Consider the following 24,719-nt stretch of genomic DNA (forward strand, 5'->3'; position numbering starts at 1 on the left):
TTTGCAAAAAAATCTTAGTTAAATATTAATTACGTCATAAAAAATTAATTAGTGGACCAATTTGATTTTTGAAGACATCCAAACCTTCAAAATGACATCCGGAATCGATGTATTGAAAAAAGTTGGAGAAAAAATGAATAATAAAAAAAAATCTAAAAATAGTCACTTTTGGTAAACTTCGACCTAATAGCGAGCTTTTTAACGAGACATATTTTGTGGAAACATGTCATGGGTAAAAGTTAGATATGTTCATTCCCTACAATAAAATACCTTCAGATTTGAAAAAGCTTTCATACTTTTTGAGTTATAGCATTTTTTTGTGGTTTTTAAGGTTTTACGTCATGGCGGCCATTTTGGATTTTTTGACCTACTTAATTTTGTTCATGGATCACCTTCAGATGTTTGGTTTAAAACATACTGAAATCATTTTTATCCTATGTCTTACCGTTTGACCGATAGAGCGTTCACAAAAACAGGAAGAAGAATAATAAGAATAATAATATAAATAAACTAAAATTGTCACCGGGACAATTTGACGGGACAATTTGACGGGCTTTTCACCTAAAAGCTACTCCGTTCAAGGTCATTCATAACACACTTGGTAGCGCTTAGTTTCAACGTACCAAAAGTCCAATACCAGGTCGTAGGCCTTTCAGAACTTTACAATAAGTCATTTGAAGATTTTAGGATTGTTAGCCCGAGTGCCCTTTGATATAGGTCAAGGTCAATCACATTAACAAACTTGGTAGGCATTTATGTCAGCATGCTTCATGCTTAATATTAGGTCTCTAGGCCTTCTAGAAATTGAGAAGAAGATTTTTTAATGATTTTGTCGAAAAATTGCATTTTTGAACTTTGTCCCTTATTTCCAACCGGAAGTTGACGTTTTACAGAAAAGTGGTACTTAAATTAATTGTTTCATTTTTGATTCTACATAACATATCCAAAAATGAAAGTAATTGGCTGTGTGGTTAACGAGCTACGGCTGTCTCAATGAGCTGAATTTTCACAGGATTATTTTCATAACTCTACAATCACACGCACTCTGTGACCTTGGATGAAGGTCAAGCTCGTTTATTTTTTCAAACCCGATAGTCAACTACCTAAGCTTACTTCATGCAAAACATGAAGCCTCTATACCATGTAGAACTTGACAAGAAGATTTTTTTCGTGATTTTCACCGAAAACGGCGATTTTGCACTATGAGTCAATAAACAACCGGAAGTTGACATTTTAGAGAAAAATGTACAATTACAAAGTTTCTCAGTATGCTATTCTACACAACATATAAAAAAACTGAAAGAAATTGGCTCAGTGGTTAACGAGTTATGGCTGTCTAGGTTAAACCGGAAGTGACGTCATTGCGGCCATATTTGAATTTGAATCAACACCATATTAACAAGAATTAGTCACGGTAATAAGTTGAAGATCTTGTGTGAGTTTGGGCTTGATCGGACTGGTGGAATCAGAGGAGATGTTTAAAATATAATTGTCGAAATTTGCAAAAAAATCTTAGTTAAATATTAATTACGTCATAAAAAATTAATTAGTGGACCAATTTTTATTTTTGAAGACATCCAAACCTTCAAAATGACATACTGAATCGATGTATTGAAAAATTGGGGAAAAAATGAATAATAAAAAAAAATCTAAAAATAGTCACTTTTTGGTAAACTTTGACCTATAGCGAGCTTTTTAACGAGACATATTTTGTGGAAACATGTCATGGGTAAAAGTTAGATATGTTCATTCCCTACAATAAAATACCTTCAGATTTGAAATAGCTTTCATACTTTTTTGAGTTATAGCATTTTTTGTGTTTTTAGGTTTTACGTCATGGCGGCCATTTTGGAATTTTTGACCTACTTAATTTTGTTCATGGAACACCTTCAGATGTTTGGTTTAAACATACTGAAATCATTTTTATCCTATGTCTTACCGTTTGACCGATAGAGCGTTCACAAAAACAGAAGAAGAATAATAATAATAATAATAACTAGAAATTGTCACCGGGACAATTTGACGGGCTTTTCACCTAAAAGCTACTTCGTTCAAGGTCATTCATAAAACACTTGGTAGCGCTTAGTTTCAACGTACCAAAAGTCCAATACCAGGTCTTAGGCCTTTCAGAACTTTACAATAAGTCATTTGAAGATTTTAGGATTGTTAGCCCGAGTGCCCTTTGATATAGGTCAAGGTCAATCACATTAACAAACTTGGTAGGCATTTATGTCAGCATGCTTCATGCTTAATATTAGGTCTCTAGGCCTTCTAGAAATTGAGAAGATTTTTTTTTTAATTGATTTTGTCGAAAAATTGCATTTTTGAACTTTGTCCCTTATTTCCAACCGGAAGTTGACGTTTTACAGAAAAGTTGTAACAAAATGAATTGTTTCATTTTTGATTCTACATAACATATCCAAAAATGAAAGTAATTGGCTTTGTGGTTAACGAGCTACGGCTGTCTCAATGAGCTGAATTTTCACAGGATTATTTTCATAACTCTACAATCACACGCACTCTGTGACCTTGGATGAAGGTCAAGCTCGTTTATTTTTTCAAACCCGATAGTCAACTACCTAAGCTTACTTCATGCAAAATCATGAAGCCTCTATACTATGTAGAACTTGACAAGAAGATTTTTTTCGTGATTTTCACCGAAAACGGCGATTTTGCACTATGAGTCAATAAACAACCGGAAGTTGACATTTTAGAGAAAAATGTACAATTACAAAGTTTCTCAGTATGCTATTCTACATAACATATAAAAAATATGAAAGAAATTGGCTCAGTGGTTAACGAGTTATGGCTGTCTAGGTTAAACCGGAAGTGACGTCATTGCGGCCATATTTGAATTTGAATCAACACCATATTAACAAGAATTGGTCACGGTAATCAGTTGAAGATCTTGTGTGAGTTTGGGCTTGATCGGACTGGTGGAATCAGAGGAGATGTTTAAAATATAATTGTCGAAATTTGCAAAAAAATCTTAGTTAAATATTAATTACGTCATAAAAAATTAATTAGTGGACTAATTTTTAATTTGAAGACATCAAAGCCTTCAGAATGAGATACTGCATCGATGCAATGTAATTGAAAAAAATTTGGAAAAAATTGAATAATAAAAAAAAATTCTAAAAATAGTCACTTTTTTTGTAAACTTTGACCTCTAGCGAGCTTTTTAAAAAGACATATTTTGTGGAAACATGTCATGGGTAAAAGTTAGATATGTTCATTCCCTACAATAAAATACCTTCAGATTTGCAATAGCTTTCATGTTTTTTGAGTTATAGCAGTTTTTGTGTGTTTTAAGGTTTTACGTCATGGCGGCCATTTTGGAATTTTTGACCTACTTAATTTTGTTCATGGAACACCTTCAGATGTTTGGTTAAACATACTGAAATCATTTTTAACCTATGTGTGTTACCGTTTGACCGATAGAGCGTTCACAAAAACAGGAAGAAGAATAATAAATAATAAGAATAATAACTAGAAATTGTCACCTAAAAATTTCACGGGACAATTTGACGGGCTTTTCACCTAAAAGCTACTGCGTTCAAGGTCATTCATAACACACTTGGTAGCGCTTAGTTTCAACGTACCAAAAGTCCAATACCAGGTCGTAGGCCTTTCAGAACTTTACAATAAGTCATTTGAAGATTTTTAGGATTGTTAGCCCGAGTGCCCTTTGATATAGGTCAAGGTCAATCACATTAACAAACTTGGTAGGCATTTATGTCAGCATGCTTCATGCTTAATATTAGGTCTCTAGGCCTTCTAGAAATTGAGAAGAAGATTTTTTTAATGATTTTGTCGAAAAATTGCATTTTTGAACTTTGTCCCTTATTTCCAACCGGAAGTTGACGTTTTACAGAAAAGTTGTGTTAAAATGAATTGTTTCATTTTCGATTCTACATAACATATCCAAAAATGAAAGTAATTGGCTTTGTGGTTAACGAGCTACGGCTGTCTCAATGAGCTGAATTTTCACAGGATCATTTTCATAACTCTACAATCACACGCACTCTGTGACCTTGGATGAAGGTCAAGCTCGTTTTTTTTTCAAACCCGATAGTCAAGTACCTAAGCTTACTTCATGCAAAACATGAAGCCTCTATACTATGTAGAACTTGAGAAGAAGATTTTTTCGTGATTTTCACCGAAAACGGCGATTTTGCACTATGAGTCAATAAACAACCGGAAGTTGACATTTTAGAGAAAAATGTACAATTACAAGAGTTTCTTAGTATGCTATTCTACATAACATATCCAAAAATGAAAGTAATTGGCTGTGTGGTTAACGAGCTACGGCTGTCTCAATGAGCTGAATTTTCACAGGATTATTTTCATAACTCTACAATCACACGCACTCTGTGACCTTGGATGAAGGTCAAACTCGTTTATTTTTTCAAACCCGATAGTCAACTACCTAAGCTTACTTCATGCAAAACATGAAGCCTCTATACCATGTAGAACTTGACAAGAAGATTTTTTCGTGATTTTCACCGAAAACGGCGATTTTTGCAGTATGAGTCAATAAACAACCGGAAGTTGACATTTTTTAGAGAAAAATGTACAATTACAAAGGTTCTCAGTATGTCTATTCTCTACATATCACATATATAAAAACTGAAAGAAATTGGCTCAGTGGTTTAAACGAGTTATGGCTGTCTAGGTTAAACCGGAAGTGACGTCATTGCGGCCATATTTGAATTTGAATCAACACCATATTAACAAGAATTAGTCACGGTAATCAGTTGAAGATCTTGTGTGAGTTTGGGCTTGATCGGACTGGTGAAATCAGAGGAGATGTTTTAAAATATAATTGTCGAAATTTGCAAAAAAAATCTTAGTTAAATATTAATTACGTCATAAAAAATTAATTAGTGGACCAATTTTATTTTTGAAGACATCCAAACCTTCAAAATGACATCCTGAATCGATGTTATTGAAAAAAGTTGGGGAAAAAAATGAATAATAAAAAAAAATCTAAAAATAGTCACTTTTTTGGTAAACTTTGACCTAATAGCGAGCTTTTTAACGAGACATATTTTGTCGAAAAATGTCATGGGTAAAAGTTAGATATGTTCATTCCCTACAATAAAATATCTTCGGATTTGAAAATAGCTTTCATTACTTTTTGAATTATAGCAGAGTTTGTGTTTTTAGGTTTTACGTCATGGCGGCCATTTGGAATTTTTGACCTACTTAATTTTTGTTCATGGAACACCTTCAGATAACATGGTTTAAACATACTGAAATCATTTTTATCCTATGTCTTACCGTTTGACCGATAGAGCGTTCACAAAAAAACAGAATAATAATAATAATATATAAGAATAAGAAACTTAACGAAAACAATAGGTCTTTTCACCAAAAAGTGAAGAAAAGCCCTAATAATTAAGAAGAAGAATAAGAAAACTTACGAAAAAAACAATAGGTCTTTTCTCACCAAAAAGTGAAAAGCCCTAATAAGAAACTTAACGAAAACAATAGGTCTTTTCACAAATAGTGAAAAGCCCTATATAATAAGAATAAGAATAAGAAACTTAACGAAAACTCAATAGGTCTTTTCACCAAAAAGTGAAAAGCCTAATAAGAAAACTTAACAAAACAATAGGTCTTTTCACAAATAGTGAACAAGCCCTAATAATAACTAGAAATTGTCACCGGTGGGTGACAATTTGACGGGCTTTTCACCTAAAAGCTACTCCGTTCAAGGTAATTCATAACACACTTGGTAGCGCTTAGTTTCAGCTTACCAAAAGTCCAATACCATGGTCTTAGGCCTTTCAGAACTTTACAATAAGTCATTTGAAGATTTAAGGATTGTTAGCCCGAGTGCCCATTGATATAGGTCAAGGTCAATCACATTAACAAATACGTTGTAGGCATTTATGTCTGCCTGCTTCATGCTAATATTAGGTCTCCTAGGCCTTCTAGAAATTGAGGAAGAAGATTTTTTAATGATTTTTTTTGTCGAAAAATTGCATTTTTGAATTTTGTACCTTATTTCAAACCGGAAGTTGTCGTTTTAAACAGAAAAGTCGATAATTAAATTAATTGTTTCATTTTTTATTCTACATAACATATCCAAAAATGAAAGAAATCGGCTGTGTGGTTAACGAGCTACGGCTGTCTCAATGTGCTGAATTTTCACAGGAATTATTTTCATAACTCTACAATCACACGCACTCTGTGACCTTGGATGAAGGTTAAACTCGTTTATTTTTTTCAAAACCCGAATAGTCAACTACCTAAGCTTACTTCATGCAAAACATCAAGGCTCTATACCAGTTGTAGAAGACAACTTGACAAGAAGATTTTTTTCGTAATTTTCACCGATAAACGGCGATTTTTGCAGTATGAGTCAATAAACAACCGGAAGTTGACATTTTTAGAGAAAAATGTACAATTAAAAAAGGTTCTCAGTATGCTATTCTACATAAAACATATAAAAAAATGAAAGAAATTGGCTCAGTGGTTAACGAGTTATGGCTGTCTAGGTTTAAACCGGAAAAGTGACGTCATTGCGGCCATATTTGAATTTGAATCAACACCATTTTTATTAACAAGAATTAGTCACGGTGACAGTGGGAAGATCCTTGTGTGAGTTTGGGCTTGATTGGCACTGGTGGAATCAGAGGAGATGTTTAAAATAAAATTGTCGAAATTTGAAAAAAAAAAATCTTAGTTTAAATATTAAATTACGTCATAAAAAAATTAATTTAGTGGACTAATTTTGAATTTTGAAGACATCAAAGCCTTCAAATGACATCCGGTGTCGATGTAATGGAAAAAAATTGGAGAAAAAAACGAATAATAAAAAAAAATCTAAAAAATAGTCACTTTTGGTAAAACTTCGACCTCATAGCGAGCTTTTTTAATACAGAGACATATTTTGTGGAAACATGTCTGTAGGGTAAAAAGTTAGATATGTTCATTCCCTACAATAAAATATACGATCTTCAGATTTGCATTATAGCTTTTCATATTTTTTTGAGTTATAGCAGTTTTTTGTGTTTTTTTAGGTTTTACGTCATGGCGGCCATTTTGGGATTTTTTCGACCTACTTAATTTAGTTCATGGATCACCTTCAGATGTTTGGTTTGAAACATACTGAAATCATTTTTATCCCTATGTCATACCGTTTGACGGGATGGAGCGTTCACAAAAACAGGAAGAAGGAATAATAAGAATATATAGATTTGATCGCGATCAAAACACGGGGATTTCCACTATGTAATGATATAAGTAATGTTAGCGAACGGACCGATTGCGTTGAACGAAGGACGATCTCACTTCAATATTAAATGTGAAAGCGTTTCTTACGAAAGTAGTCTGGTCCAACATGAAAAAACAGATTTAGGGGAATCCCCCTTTGGGCAGAAGATTTCATAGAGAGGTGAATATATAGGAAGCCTGGCTGATTGGATATATTCAGGGTACACCAGAGTTAATGGTTTTTGTGTGGAGTTCGGATCAATACATGTAGATGTAACATTTTGTAAAGGAATTTTGAATAACTTCATTTAAACCTGAATAGTAGCAAACGTTTTAACACGGTCCTCTATAGGTTCATGTGATCTCAAAACGGCCGGGTAGTTTCTCAAATTGAAACCGGTTGTGTTTGAACATCCGGTGTCTCAGGTGACAGCTCTGCCACACACAATAAAAGGTTTGGTTAAACCTCTCAGTTATTGGGGTTGGTGCATTACTTTTTGTTGTATTGTGTTGTTAATTGTACGTCCTATTAACAGCCTAGGGTCCACGTAAGGACGGCCTCCCATCGTATGCGGTTTTGTACGCTTACACATGTTACGTGCATTTACGCAAACACGTGTACATTGTTCATATATACGTTGTATACATGTTAGAACTTTAAACATCTCGAAAAAGTATTCATAAAACTAAAATGGAAAAAACGACCTTCGAAACGGCCCGTGTGTATAGAAGGTTAAGCCAGGACAAAATTTTAACCCGGCGCTGATTGGATTGTTTTGATTCTGAATTTCAAAATTCTCAGCTATTCTGACAGGTAATTATCTTAATTTTTGTCCCGGGATATAAACCCAGGACCCCCAAAACAACAAAATCTCAGGCCTTCAGTAACTCACAAATTTCATCAAATACATCATAAAACTCACCTCAGCCATTCTAAATCATTTATTTTTTTTTTCCCGCGGGGGAGACCCCCCGAACCCCTCAAACACCAAAATCCGCGTCTTCTGCCCTCACAAATTCAACAAAATACGTCGTAAAACTCATCTCTGCCGTTTCTAAATTGTAATTTTTTTCCCGGGGGAGACCCCCGAACCCCCCAAACACCAAAATCTTGCGCCTTCGGCGCTCGCAAAATCCTCAAATTCTACGTAAAAATTATCTCAGTCGTTTCTTTATCATAATATTTCCCAGGGAATACCCTTTATTTGCGTATTCATTAATTTCCTGTTAGCGACATCACTGTTTATAGAAATGTACAAGGATTATATGTAATGATATATGAAAAAAAGTATATCAATTACCTCCTGTGGGTGCGGGGCGCCCGAGGGGGGGGGGGGGGCTGTTACGAAATATTGAGGACCTTTGCCCCCCCCATTACGTTTCATCTTCCTACGCCACTGAATTATGATTTTGGTTCCTGACCAATAGGAAAACGACAAAGGTAGTGGCATTGTTGGATGTTTTGCGTTACTAATAGTGACAAAACACATCACAGAGCCCCAGATCTCACACTTGTTGGTAGACCTTCTTAGCAGACAGATCGCTCACTTGGAGTTATCTCTGAATCACAGCAAAAGTAAGTGTATTGTGTAGTTGTCACTGTTTGATACTCTATCCTTGCCGCACCAACTTGCTCCTAATACAGATATACAGAAACGACGCAAAGTAAGGAATGGTAATTTTAAAATGTAAAAAAAAAAAAAAAAAAAAAAAAAAAATAACGCGGGCTTTTCACTATATTTAGTTTACAATACCGTCATTGCCAGGTAAGTTAAGAACTAGGTAATGCATGGGTTTTGAAGTTGTAACCTATAAATGACCTTGACTTTCAGCCCTGAATAAAAGTGTTTTAGTGAAGATCTGCATGAAGTTTGATCAGCCGAAGAGTACTCTCATCTTAAAACCAATTCATATTTCCAAATTCGTTCGAGTAAATGATAACGAGATCGAATGCGCCTTAACGTCATCTGACTTGCGGTGTTGTTAAGTATATATACCCCGGTATGTATATTTAAATTATGGACCCCTGTGACCTTGAACGTATGAAGACTCTTGTCATTTTGGTTATTGTTGAGTCATTTAAAGATTTGAACATATATGACTCATGTGACCTTGAATATGGGTCAAGGTCATTCCTAGTATCTTACTTCATAGCCCATCCCCTGGACATCTTATATATGAAATATGAAGATCCTAGACCTTACAGAACTTCAGGGGAAAAGTTTTCAAGTTTATTGTTAAAAACAGGACCTTTAACATTTGACCCTTACCGAAAACCGGAAGTTGCCATTTTTTGTAATAACATGTAGAAAGAAAAAGTTTACGCTTAAGATTATCTGCAAAAAATATTATTGGAAGAAATCTGTGAAAAGAACTGTTAGTGAGTTATAAGCATTTTTAAATTTTAAGATATGACGTCATAGCGGCCATTTTGTTTTTTTGATAAAGATGAAAATCATATCAAACGTTAGAGAACATTAGAGGGGTCTTTTCTATAGCAATTGCAGACTATATTAGTCATTCAGTTCGACAATATATAATGTTAAACATTTTGGCGGGAAATTAGGAAAGATCAAAGGATTGTTCAAAATGGCGTACAGCATTAACCGGAAGTGCTACTGAAAAACAAAAGACACCAAATTCACCAGAATGACATTCTGCATCGATATGTAAAAAGAAATTTCGCAAAATCAAAAAAATAAGAATTCATGAACTTTGACCCCATCGCGAACTTTTTTTGTTTGACCTTTGACCTAATTGCTGTAATTGAATAAAAGTTAGTCTTTTAAACGATCTACATAAAACATCAAAAATATTTGCTGTATCTTAAACGGTTTTTGAGTTATGGCTGTTTTAAACTTTTTAGGTATGACGTCATGGCGGCCATCTTGGATTTTTGACCTACTTAAAAATGTTGCGGTCACCCCTTCAACTCATGCCATAAAATATAACAATAAGGCCATTGGCATACCTCTTACCATTTTGAAGATCTTTTGGACACAAAAAAGTGTAGAATAATTTACTTACATAATATATAATAATAATAATAAAAATACTGTTAGCGGTATCTTCATGATTCCAACTGTTCCGAAATCAGAATTATTTTTTTAGTGTTCCAGCAAAATTAATGTATTTTATTTTTCTTACTTTTTGAGAAAATCAACTTTTTATGTCGATGAAAAAAATCCACTTGGAAGGTCTTTATCACTACGGTGTTGATTCCGGTTGAAAACAAGCGTTCTGACGCCCTTCGAATTTGCGAATTCAAACTCAACAAAAGTAGCGGAATAATATCAATAAACCAGATATTTTCAACACTAAATATCGAGATTAATCAGGCATAGAACTCGATACCAGGTAATAGGAATTTCCTGTAACAGTTGCGATATGAAAATATTGCGATGTGAGTAAATAAATGATTAATTTCTTTATTCTGATTACCATTTCTAAATTTGACGATTTGATCCCGAACATTCCAATGACGTCACTTTTTAGTCCTCTATACATCTGTATATGAGCCCGGGTGATTCGACCTTGCAAGCTGACGTTTTGAAGGATTGAATAAGCACTCATTTGCGGTATTATGGTGACAATTTGCACTCATATACAGCTTAACATAGTTTGAAATAATGGTGTTACTTTATATTGGAACATTTCATTATTTAAACGTCACTTTGACAAAAAGAAACAGTAGGCATACGTAGGCTACAATGTAAATCTTACAGCGTTTGTGGATACAAGGCTTCGTTTATTAGATGAATTTCATGAAATATTGCACAAAAAAACATCATTAACATGCTTCTGACACATATAATTAATGAGTTGAATTGAATGTGTTTGACATTGTGTGTAAAAAATCTATTTTTGTCTTTCGCCGTCGAAAACCGATGAACCGCGGTACCACTGGGTTGCGAGCAGCTATCGTGATTTTTTCGTGTTTATTTCTTCTTATTCATTAAAAAAGCGATCTTTGACTATCTCTGAGTTCAAAAGGTTTCGGCTATAGCATTCATTTCTTTATATTTGAGTTGAATGCATCAAATCGGATCTGTTCTCGACATCGACTGTGCATTGTATAACATTAGGCCTACTATACCTGTACCTGCAGTTATCGTGATTTTTTTCATGCAACTTAGTAGAATTTTACGACGCATACGCAGTAGAAAGTTATAATCTAAAAAAGATTGTATTGTACAATTTCTCAATGCATAATATAACTTTGATATTCCATGGTATAAAATGAAAACTGTCGTTTTCTCCGTATCAACGTAACACGAGCGTGTGCTTCGTCTCGGCGAAATCTACATGTAGCTCATTCCTCTCAGGGGGTGTCTTCAACGACGTTCGAGCATATCAGAAAAAAATCAATAAAATAACAAAGATTATCGTATACCAGGTATATTAAAGAACAACAAAAAAACTTTGTGATTTGTTATCAATGTGTTATTATCCTTTTTTTCACTTTTCTTCATGCTGAAACAACAGCTACATGCACATTACATTTACAATTTTTTATTTTTCCTATAAGGAAATACTCTATCATACAACAATGTTATCTGCTTCTTATAAAAAAAATCACTGTATATAAAAAAGCAGAAATCTGGTTTAGTGTTAACGTGCAGATCTTCTGATCTTTCGATTCTCCACCGGCGACAATTTTTTTCATTTTTTTTTTTTAATATATCATACAAACATGCCTATTTAAACTATTCACAATATCTGGCGAGGGCTACATGTACATGTAGCTCTATTACTACAGAATAAATAATTATATATCTGAGGATTTACATCGGATATATACATGGTCAGTATCTTACAGTAGCTAGGCCAAGGACGTGTCCTTGAATAGGCCTGTTAGTTTTATTTTGGTGTTGACACGGAGAGACGAGATGACTCCTGTCTCATGGACATTAAAACAAATCATTTATTTCATCTAGGCAAATAATAATTTGAAAATTCCATATATACCGCCTGCAAGGAGACGTCCTAGGCCTATCTCTACCCACAATACACTTGATCGTGGTCTTATACATATGTATTATGTAACTTTTCATCGATAATTTGATCCAGATATATCTGTCTTCGACAGTTGTATTTAGAATTATGAATATGTGGAAGGAACGTATGTACAAGATAAAAACAACCCATCTCAACTGCTATTCCGGGACCCTTAAATGTAATATTGGTCACCTCAGCCCAAGCACAGGGGCACGCAAATTATTCATTATGTAAAACAATTCCTATGTACGTCATGTCCACATGACTGAAAATTATATATTATGTAAATATCGGTTAGCTTGTAATAATAATAATAATAATAATAATAAAAAACAGAACAAAAACAATAGGTCTTTTCATCACATGGTGAAAAGCCCTAAAAACAGAACAAAAACAATAGGTCTTTTCACCACATGGTGAAAAGCCCTAATTAACTTAACAGGATTAACATGGGTTATCTATTATCAACTTTTTTCTTTGTGTAAAGATGAGTTTCAGATTATTTGTGCTCTTTTCACTCTTTTCAAGCACATTTCATTTAAGGATTATTTTAGATAATTTGTTTTTTTGTTATGGAGCTAAAACATAGTAGCCGAGAAAAAAATTGTGATGAGAATACACTCTGATGTTGGTGATGTACGGCAAATTCTTTGACTGTAGGTATTAGGTATTTATTTCCCAGTACACCGGATGTGTTTTCTGTACAACACCGGTAGAGGTCAACCTCGATCCCATCTTCTTGTCGGTGCTTTAATGTTTATTTTATTCCAATATATATAATTATTTAATTGATACGATTTTATGTGATGTAAGTTTTGTTATTATAAACTTTTATATCATAGCCATATGGTTATGGTATGACTTATCTGTTGATATTCTGTCGTGTTAAATTCGCTTGCAGTGATAATTCAAAATACAACAATTCCGGATACACACAAAGAAGTCAATAAAATATATATTTGAGACACACATACATCAGATTATTAAATAACATGGCTTTTGTATACTTTCCTTCTAATGACACAGCTTATGTCTTTACCCCATAATATATGCTCAACTTTTATCAACTTTTTTGTTTGTGTAAAAATGAGATTCAGATTATTCATGCTCTTTTCACTCTTTGACAATTTCCACAGTGATCATGTCAGCATATCGAACCGACTATCACTTCGTCATTGAAACATCCTTTTCTGGGGATGTGGATGTGGCGCAGTGGTAGAAGGCGCAGCTATGTTGGCTAGGCGATTGGGTGCCGTAGATCGTAAGTTCGAGGCCCGGATAGGGCACGAGTCAATAAATTGTCATGCTTTGTTAAATTGTGTTTCTTTGATATTTAATAATTTTCATGCTTTGTTAAATTGTGTTTCTTTGATATTTACCCCATAATATAGGTATTTCAGACACGACTAAATGGTGCGCTGAACTTCAACAAAAAGTGGATGGAATATAAAATCGGATTTGGAAAGCCTGAAGGAGAGTTTTGGTTAGGTAATCTGCATTTCAAGATTCAACAATCGTTTTATTAACTATACTTGCTTACATAGAGTGGCCTAAGTATTTAAGATAAAATGATGCCAAGCCAGAAATGGCTTAATAATCAGACATTCTACTATATATTATATACAGTGTGTAATGAAACACACTTGGTACGTACTATACCAGTTGTAAATAATTAATCCGACGGCGCAATCAATTTCCTTTTTTTAATTGCTATCTCGTCTTTGCATATTACAGAGTTAGCTCCCTTGCGGGTAGGTATCGATTGTTACGTCATTATTTTGTGAGCGCAATCACGTCGTTTTCTCCGAAACGTTTGACGTTACGTTTGACACATGACGTCACAATCAATACCTACTCGCAAGTGCAGATAACTCTGTAATATGCAAATTAGGAATACATAAAATACAATGGCATAGCTAAATATTGACTACAACACTGGGCAAAGATGATCGGCAGAAAACAGCATATTACATTAGGAAGCAAAGACATACAATCTACAAACACGTATCATAAAAAAACTACAGATATTTTATCAGGTTCTTCACTGCTTTGAATAAGAGTCTTAAAATGGAAAGCACCTTCGTCGTCTATACATAAAATACAATAGCTTGACTGCGACTCTGGACAGTTCGTTATAAAGGACAATTTATTATTGATATCATGTCAAAAAAATCACTTATTTCTTCGAATTTGGTAAAGAACTTCAAAATAAAAATTTCGAAAACTGGATACAAACCATCATAAAATGATATTCATCTTCTGTACAAGTTGAGATATAGCATTATTTCAATATGCAACACCAAACATCAAATCACACAGAATGTAGGGACCGCGCAATCAAACCAAAATAGATTTCTGGAAATCCCCTGTATGCACAAAATTTCATATAGAGGTGAAAGTTTCGGAGCCTCCTGATTGGGTATTAATGGCGCATCCGTTTCAAAGGTTTAATGTGTTGGTAGATTTATGTAAATGTTAATTATGTACAGAAATTTTGGAATTCTTCTAAGTCTGTTTCTGACATGGAAGATAGTCAAGATAGGAATTTTATGAAAATTTTGGTGAAAAAAAGTTAAGCAAAATGATACTTCTTTACAAATTTTTATTCACATTTGTGTGAGATGATCAAGTGATGAATGGCAGGACTTGAAAACTTTATTTAACCTGGACAGTGGCAAACGTTAACATTGTCATATATGGAAAACTATTTGGTTCTGCGGTCTCTATATAGACGGATCCGGAAACGAAAAAAAAACCCAACAACAACAACAACAACAACAAAAACCCCCAACCAAACAAACAAAAAAACCGATGAACTCTTTTGCAATGAAATTTATGAAATGTCTTTACTGTGCTCATTCGCATCATATGGTTCTTATACACTAATAAGAACAACAATTCGGATAAGTAACCGTTTCTTTCTTTACCATGGAGGCACGGCATTAGTCACATGGATTAGGGTCCATTTACAATCTGAAACCTGAATCAGTAACAAAGACATCACAAGATTTCCTTCGAAAATGACTTTATTGGCGTCTGTCTAATCTGCCTCATACGTTGACTTCGTTTGTGAAACATTTTACATACATCACCTTAATATTGTAATATAACCAGGATCGCTTTCATTGGATATGGTCGGGAAATCAATTATAACATTATCACTTTACGTCAGTAAACAGTTACGTGACGCAATGATTTGAGATCCGAACCGCAGAACCAAACAAAAGTTTTCCAAATTTTGGATTTTTGTTTTTGGCAAAAGATTTAAGATAGAGAGGTGTATGTTCCGGAGTCTGCTGATTGGATATTCAGGGTACATTAGTGTCAAATGTTAAATGTGTGGGTGGGGAATACATCTAGATGTACGATGTGTAAAGAAATGTTCAAAGTCTTCAAGTGACATGAGTGCAATTTGGTTAATTTTTCGGTGCTGAATTCAATATTATAAGATTATAGGATGGCAGCCTCCCCCTAAAAATTATAAACTTCATTTAATATGGACAGTGGCAAACGTTTTCATTGTCGATTATTGCATATCATTTTGCTCAGTGGTCTCTCTAGGTTTTTTTAAAGCTCATGTCGAAGATTAAATAAGCGATCACAAAGCTCACAAAATGCTTCAATGGCTCGTTTCATATGCAATTGTACTCATTTTAAATTCTATATGTATAGAATATAGAACATACTCTATGCATTTTCTTTAAAGTATATTTTTAGTATATGCAGAATAGAACCAGGCATACTGATATAGCAAACATTCTTTTCAGAAAAAAAAAATACGTAACAAAAACGCTATCCACACTTTATTCCATTTTTGCATATCAAAAAGTTACCTCCCTTGAAGGTGGGTATTCATTATTAACCCTAGTAGTGCTGAATTGTCTCATATTGGGATAGTACTGAGTGCTGAATTGTTTGAAAAAAAAAATAAAAAATAAAACCTTTTTTTTGTCTTCATTCTAAAATACCAAGAAGCATCCAAATAATATGTTGGATACATTCAATGGTCATTTAAAGGTCGATTTTATGTAAAATGTAGCTCTTTTTAATTCCTGTCTGAAAAAATGTGGCAAAATTCAGGTAAGAAAACAACAAAGCTTTAGAAAAAAAAAATTTAATTGTTCTTTGCTTTTAAATATTATTTGTACACATCAGTACATGACCTTCTTCTTTTATTTTGTCAATAAAATCAATCACAACTGATTATTGAAAAAGAAATAATGAAAAAAATTAAAATTTTGTTATTCAAGGGAGACAATCTGTGGACAGCTTTGTCTCGTATCAAATTTACATTAGACTGGTGATTATTCTTTTTGAAAAACAAATATTTGACAAGATATGAATATGGGCTATTTAGGAAACAAACAGTAATTATGTATTTTGAAAGTATAAGGTGAAACAATTATTAGTTATGATTTAACTTGTTCAGTGAAACCAGAGGGGAAGAGTGTGTGTGTGTGTGGGGAGGAGGAGGGGGGAGGGGGGAGGGAGGGGCGGTTGCAATATGTTGTTGGGTGGTTTTATTGTACATAGAGATTAGAGTTTTCCTGTCTCCAGTTTAAAGTCTTTGGCTCCAGATGAGAAATAAAACTGGAGCATACACATGAGTTATATTACTGGTTATTTCTCTTCCAGAATAAATGAAAAAATAAATAGGAGTCCTATGTAATGATCGACCTCTGACAGCCTTATAGCAATGATACAAATACAGCAGCCTGGAATAGAAAAACAACCTGGTGTAGTACACAGGCAATTTCTGTACCATAGTGATATATAGTGTTGTAACTGGTTACAGGTAGCCTAGAATAGACTAATTAACCACCTTGTAAATTACACAGGTAATTCCTGAATATAAGTTCCTTTCGGTGATATTAGTTGTATATCCTTAAATGGAATTCTCAATCGGGTAAAATACCCTGATGATTCCACAATGTTGTGTGTCCTCGTTGAAGATAAAAGTAGAACATGGTAAAACAGTAAAAACACAACGGAGTATGACCATATATGACACACGTTATGGCCTTACTGTTGATATGGGTACAGGTAGCCTAAACTAGAATTGCAAAATAGCAAAATACAAACGTAAATCCCAACCTTGGTGTCCTTCTTGACAATTCAGTTACATGCATGATTGCATGGAGCCTATGAAATAGACTGAACTGAATAGCATCTGGTAAAAATACACAGATAAATCTCTAATTTAGTTTCTTACAATGATATGGATACAGGAAGCATATAAAACAGACTTACAATCTGTTAAAATACACAGCTGATTCCCTGATACTCCTTTTATATAGATGTGGAAATGGTTTCTCGAACATTGTTTATTGTGACGAAGATTTTTTCTTCCTGCTGTCACCTCTGATGCTCACAAGTATGCATGCACTTATTCTGCAATTGTATGGTACAACTCAAAGCAAGTTTAAAAACATAATGCAACCTAGCTAATACTAATGATTGGAAAATTGAAACATATCATTCTTCCGCAGGATTTTTGTAAGCCTAAAAGGATGTTGTAACTTGAAAAAATCACACTCTACTGGACAAAAGACTTCACACTACCTGCACTGCACTAGCTTTAACTTTCTCACCTTTTATTATGCATATAAAAAAAAAAACAGTTCTGCCATACTTAAATTTCGAAATTACATGTAAAAATTATAATAATATAGATCACTTTTGTGTCTTCAAACAATATTACAATATATGTGACTGCCGGTGTAAATGCTACATAGTTCAATGTGTAAAGATACAGAATAATATTTAGTAATTATTTACCATATATAAAATAGATCTGGACTGCTGAAGTCCACGTAGATGTTGTACCGTTTCAGAAGATAGGGTTCGGTGATGCAGATTACAAGGTCATACACGTCACTCTATAATGACCACTGATAGCTCTCCAGTTTACAACTTTATTTGTGTTCACAAAGTAAAATTTATGTACAATTCAATTCTGTACTTGATGGGTGTGTCTGGATTGTATACTGAAAATTTCAGTTTTACTCTCCGAGCAATCATCCCCTTTTTAAATGCTACATACTGACTAAAGATTGTAAACATCTTGAAATCTAAAGTTTTTGAAGAGATGTGTAAACAACTTAACTGTCCTCACCATGGAGACCATGACTAACACTTTTATGACATATGTAAAATAAAACTCAAAATATACAAAAATTTATCACAGGTCATTACAGATGTAAAAAAAAATAGAGTGTGCCCAAAAACACTGTCTGTAGACCTGCAGTCTTGCATGTTGATCTGATTTACAAAGCCCATTTTGAATTCACCCATTTTGATAGTCAGTGCTATGAAAGACTGAAGTCCATGTCACGAATATTGTATAAGTTCTAGATGTTCCTTGATGTATTAGTCAGCATACCTATTTGTTTTCGAAACAATTGTGTTCACAATTCCTTCTGTGAAAGTAAATAATTTCAAAGAAATCGAGTATTGATAGCGATCCATTCACTAGATATATAAGGCAAGCGTAAACACAGCCGGTGATTTCCCATTTTCTACCGAAGTTTCTTAAGCAAACGGCTCTAAAACATCGTGCTTGTTCTCCTTATCATCAGTAGATAAACTGTCAAAACCATTGTTATCTTTCTTCAAATTCGCGCAGTACTTGATCGATTATGATGCTGAAAGCCATGTTGTTTACAACAGCGACGATGACTTCCGGTATTTGGTCAAAGTGAAAGTCGAGATAAGATTACGTTTGTTTCAGCATAATTATTATACAATAAACAGAACACTTGCAATGATAAATAACAATACCATATAAATATTATATTTCAGTCATTTAATATTTCACTATATTGCCGAAACTATCAAATTATCGAATTTATGTCATCAACTCCGGCAAAGTGATCGACTGCGCATGGCACTGTTTGACGACGACTGGTTGATTAGAATTCGACTTCGTTGAAAACAACGACAGTAAGATCATTCATTTAAACGTAAGAAATGTCACAAGGAATATCTATATATTCAGAATGTCACTACATACCTTATTTTTAATTTGTAAACTCCCCGAAAGATAGGATTTTCTTTGAAATAATAGAGCACCTGTTTTCCCGCATGGCGCTAAAATTACGTCATCTACTTTCACAACTCATGCGCAAACCACGATATTTCAACTGCTTCCGCTGAGCTAAAAATATCGTCGTTCTGACTGAAGTGGGGGATTCCTGTTGGTTACGTTACGACAACTACTAAACCATGGCTTGTTAGAATAAAATATTTTGGAAATATTTCTTTGAGATTATAAACTTATGATCAACACAAATGCTATTCATTATTTCAGTCACACATTTTCGTTTTTGATCACAGAAATATGGGGTTTCCCAATTTTTGTCTGGCGGGTATATATACCCGTTCAGCACCCGACCGATGGATTAGATATATACCCGTTCAGCACTACTAGGGTTAAAAATATTATTTGTAGTCATTTTTGTCGTTTTTCTCTAAAATCGCAAACACATGGCGTCATAACAAATACCTACCCGCAATGGCAGATAATTCTGTAAAATGCAAAACAAAATATCAAATATCGGATATGATATAATAAGATTTTTCTGTTCTTTTCAGGAAATGATGTCCTACACTACATAACCTCTCGGAGTACATACGAGCTACGAATCGATGTGACGGACGTGTTAAAAAGTAGCGGGTTCGCTGTTTACAAGCATTTTCATATTGGTAGCTCCGAAACAAACTATCATCTCTCTGTTGCTGATTACAGTGGGAATATTGGTGAATATTTCTTATATTGATTTTATCCTACTACACGAGCAATATCCGTGGATAGTCTTTCTTTTGTCACAAATATTGGTCATTATGTTAGGCATATTTATATCAACATTTTGAAGTTAAACAACAACTAGAATTAACCATAGTTAAAGATAATTGCATATATGTTGATCATTTTTTTGGGGAGTTGTTTGTCGATGCGGAGAAAAAGATAAAACGTCTTCCTAATTAAAATCCGATGTTTTTAAAACGATTTTCCCCCAACCCAACACCTCAAGCAGTCATTTGATAAATATATAAATACACATTCATATGTGAATGAATAAATAATATACATTTGTTTATTGTAAGTTCAATGTTTATTTAAAAAAAACTTAATCGTTATGTTTTGTCGAATTTAGTCAAATGGTGGAAATATCTGCTATAGACACTACAGTAACACTAGCGCGCGTTATAAAAAATGTAAGCTTAGCGAGTGTGTAAGTCACTCCGCACCAGATGAGCACCTTGCTGCATTTTATAAGTATATTTTGTAAATATCCTAGAGAAATTTTATCATGTAACTGACCCATTCAGTCATGTCATATATATCGTGAGACATAGTGTTATAACACCATTGTGACGTCACAGGTAATAATGACGTCATAGTGAATGTATGACGTCGCACAAATATTTCTGTAGACGGTGTCATCATTTTTTAAGGAAACAATTGTTTTGTTTATATTTAAATATAACCAATTTTTATTTGTTTTCATATCAAATCCGACTTTCTGATTGGCAGATACTTTTTCTTCATACTACTAATCCGAGAATGGCGCGAAAACCCGACGTATCATGACGTCACAATAGAGACTTCGACGTTGCGTTGCGACGATTTCGAAAAAAAATCCGTCGGAAATTCAATGAAATCATATTTGATCAAGTATTCTGGAAAAAAAATATTATAAGCATTGATGTCACTATGTTTTAACTTCATCGGGTTATGAAATAAATTTTGTATGCAAACTTTTGAGAGAATCCCCTGGGCCGATTCACACAGGATATCTGAAGCGAAGGGTCAGGATGTCATCATGCATCGTCGTCGTGCGCCGTGCGTAAACTTTTCATCTCGATTCACTTCTCTCATACCTTCTTCTCAATAACCGAAAGACCCAGGGTACTGATATTGGCCTGTAACATGCTCGGATGTAGGGCAACCAACTTTGTTCAAATGAGTAACCTTGATCTTCATTCAAGGTCAAAGGGTCACATAGGCTAAAATTTTAAAGAACTCCCTGTAAAATAACTCAGATTCCTAGAGACTGGATATTGGGGTTCAAGGGACCTTCATTCATGGTATAATTCATCAACTATATCAGAACCTAAACTTCTTTTTATTAAGAGGGTTATTTTAATTGCTTTAAATGTGTCAATTGTCAGATGACTATTAAAGCTCAAGGGTCTCTTATTTTTTCATACACCTAAGAAAAAGAAAAAAAAAACAAATCCGAGAATGGCGCGAAATTCCGACGTTATCGTGATGTCGCAATAGAAAAATTAACGTTGTGTATTGGTTTGGAAAACTAATAGATTGGAAAATCAATGGAATCGTACGTTTAAACGTATTTTATTGTAACGTGTAGTCTGAAAAATTAATTGTAAGCATTGATGTAACTATTTTTCTTTTTCTAAGGTTATGCAAACAAAATTTCTTTCAACATTTATAAATTATAAATATTTGATATACAAAATACTAATCACCTTAAAGTTTGTAAACTATCTGAACTTGTTTAATCAATTTAACATTACATAACCACTCATGTAAGATCCTTATTATAATATCTTATATATAATACCTGTTATATTGTTATATTTAATTTTTGCACGTCTTATAATCACTACGTTGGACACACATCAGATGATAAAAAACCTCGTTAATTGTTGTGTTTCTTGTAAAGTTTGGCACAAATTACCTTTCACATGCTTCCTATGTATTTCTGTCGTCAAATAAGCATGCTATTATGTTTACTAGGGGGTACGTGCGGCGTTTGCATCCAGGATATATGTGAACGTCAGATAAGGTTAGTGTAGTTCCAGTGGTGTGCTATAATGGCATACTCAAATCACTTCACTGAACAGATAACTTTAAATCATGTTTCTACAGATACTTTATATATTCTAAATGTTATATTTCAGCGGACGTATTGTCTAACCAGACCGGTAAACAATTTTCTACATTCGATGCAGATAATGATGAAATAAGACAGAATTGTGCGTTTAACTTCAAAGGCGGCTGGTGGTATGGCGACTGTGGTACTAGATATGTTTCTTATTTGAACAGCCAGTACACAAGAGGAAGTTTCACGCAACAAAGTCAGGGGCCTGGCATCATTTGGTATGAAAAAGAATATCAACATTTCCTCGAACATACCCAAATGATGATAAGAAGACAATAATGTTATTGGGATGCATGCTTTTGTACGGAGCACCCTGACTTCTATTTCGTTTTATCGAAATATTATTTCGTTTTAACGAAATACTAAAACGAAAAATTATTTCGATAAAACGCATGGCATGTAGATCAGGAGGCTCCGTAATTTTGCAATAGTTTTTTAATCGTTTGGTTTCTTCACTTAGAATAGTTTATTCCCCCAGCTGGAATAGGATGTATATGCACATAAGGGTTATGTTATGAGCTGCCATGATAAGGACGTCCTGAGGTCGATTCCGCGAACAATATTGTCCTTAAACAGTAGGACGTGATTCCAAGGTTATTGAAGGATTGTAGTTTTCCTGAAAGAGATGAAAGAAGGTAAATTCTTGAAAGGATCCTTCCCATAGCTATACTAATGCATGTACAATTAAAGGGACATGACTTTTTGAAATGTGAAGAACAGTTTATATTTGAAAATGTAAAATATTATTACATTTTTAAGATTTATTGTTGTTGATTCAATGTTTGTAGTAGAGAGAATAAAAATAGTGGTGTGATCAAACAAAAACAAGCGCAAAAAGACACTCATATACACATTAAAATCTATAGACATACACACCATCAAATTAAAAAAAGGACTCAAATTATACATTTTAAATACTACAACATACGCATAATACATACAGTTGATTAAATATTTCAGTAACTACTCAAGCATAACTTTCCAATTGATCCACATTTGATCAAATTTCTCAATATATCCATTTTTAATTGACGGTTTTTTTGTAATTGCTTCGTTTTTAATCTGATGAATACCGATGATTTTCCATACCGTACTTCTTAGATATACTTTATATTACGGAGATTACAAAGCCTTTCCTAAATAAAGAAGAAGGAAACCATTTATGAAGAAAAAATATTTAATATTAAAAAGACAAGAACCTTTTGTCATTTTCTTTTGCATTGTCATCGTTTTATTTCAATAATTTTTTGTGCATCAAGCAATTATCTTTTTTAAAACATGAGCGATTCGTCCTTTCCTAGTAATTGTTTAATTTGTGTAAATTCATCAAGAATCATCACATGTCTAAACTCAGAGATGAAGACATTAAATTGCAGTATAAACCTATCTTAACGACCGGCATTGTATAGTGTATAAAGACCACCTGCTTATTGTAAATTGACAAGACAATTTTGGTGCCCCAACATTTCAACATTATCTGAATTGAGATCGATATAATGTTTGGTACCCTGTGGGGTGTAAGACAGGTAAAGGTTCTTGAGGTGTTAAACAAAGAGTTCTTTAATGTCTAAGGTGATTTTCCAGACAGGGACAGCTTATAACCGCGAACAAATATAATGTTGCTTTTTTTACCTAAAGATAAGAAAACAAAAATCTCACATTGGTAAAATTGGACATTCTTGTCAGGGGTCAGCAAACATTTTTTTACCTTTACAGATAACTTGACTGCACATTAACGTTCATATACAGTAAAACCTTTCTTACTTGACCCTAGAAAGGAAACAATAAAAATGGTCACATAAGACAGGTGGCCTCTTTATCCAGGTTCATTGAAAACGCCATGGTATGTTCTTATCCGAAATCTTAACTGTACAGTTGTTAAATTCACGGGTGTAAAATTTCGCGATATAATGTTTAGAACATATTCGCGGGGGTTATTTTAGCGAATTATTTTTCTAGCATTTTAAAGAGTCAATCTTACGACATACTTTAATTATTAAAACCATGATTTTGATAAATTTCGCGAGGTATTTAATTCCGCAAATTTGGATGGATCCGCGAACATGGCCAAATTAAAACCCTCGCGAATATTAGCAACTATACAGTATTTGAACCTATGATCTCTCTCTGGGATCTCAACATTCTTATCAATACAATGTCAGTAGTCATGGTTACATCGACATAATGACTCATGCTGAGGGAACAGGCCTTGGAACTAGGGCTACATACAGTCAAACCTGTCAATACAGACCAACTAGATGACAAATCCAACTGGCTTTATATGAAGTTCAAATGGTTGAAATAGTTAATCGGGTCAACGAAAAATGTAATTTGTCGTCGTACATTATTTTCGAAATACTGAAATACTGAAATACTGTATAGCAAGTTATTTTCGCGGGCCAAAATTTCCGTGATTTGATCTGAAAACGAGAAAATCATATGTTAGCGATATAAAATTTTCGCGATATGGATTTAGAAGATAGATACCATTCAACCATTTTTCTTTATTTCGCTGATCGAATTTTCTTGATTATAGCAATGTGCCGCGAAATGGTCCCCGTGAAAATAACCGGCTATACGGCATTT

General features: G+C 33.8%; 1 protein-coding gene across 1 annotated transcript in view; it reads left to right on the plus strand.

Annotated features, from left to right (window-relative positions):
• The window catches only part of LOC138310217 (ryncolin-4-like), a 55,663-nt gene extending 32,125 nt beyond the window's left edge, over nucleotides 1-23,538 (plus strand). The window contains exons 3-5 of the mRNA XM_069251336.1: nucleotides 13,614-13,710; nucleotides 19,816-19,980; nucleotides 22,153-23,538. Of these exons, the coding sequence (XP_069107437.1) occupies nucleotides 13,614-13,710; nucleotides 19,816-19,980; nucleotides 22,153-22,412 (522 nt within the window). The 3' untranslated portion in view covers nucleotides 22,413-23,538. The remainder of the gene's footprint in view (nucleotides 1-13,613; nucleotides 13,711-19,815; nucleotides 19,981-22,152) is intronic.
• Nucleotides 23,539-24,719: the final 1,181 nt, after the last annotated feature.

The sequence above is a fragment of the Argopecten irradians genome, chromosome 16, assembly GCF_041381155.1.
Source record: "Argopecten irradians isolate NY chromosome 16, Ai_NY, whole genome shotgun sequence".
In the NCBI taxonomy this organism is placed as follows: Eukaryota; Metazoa; Mollusca; class Bivalvia; order Pectinida; family Pectinidae; genus Argopecten; species Argopecten irradians.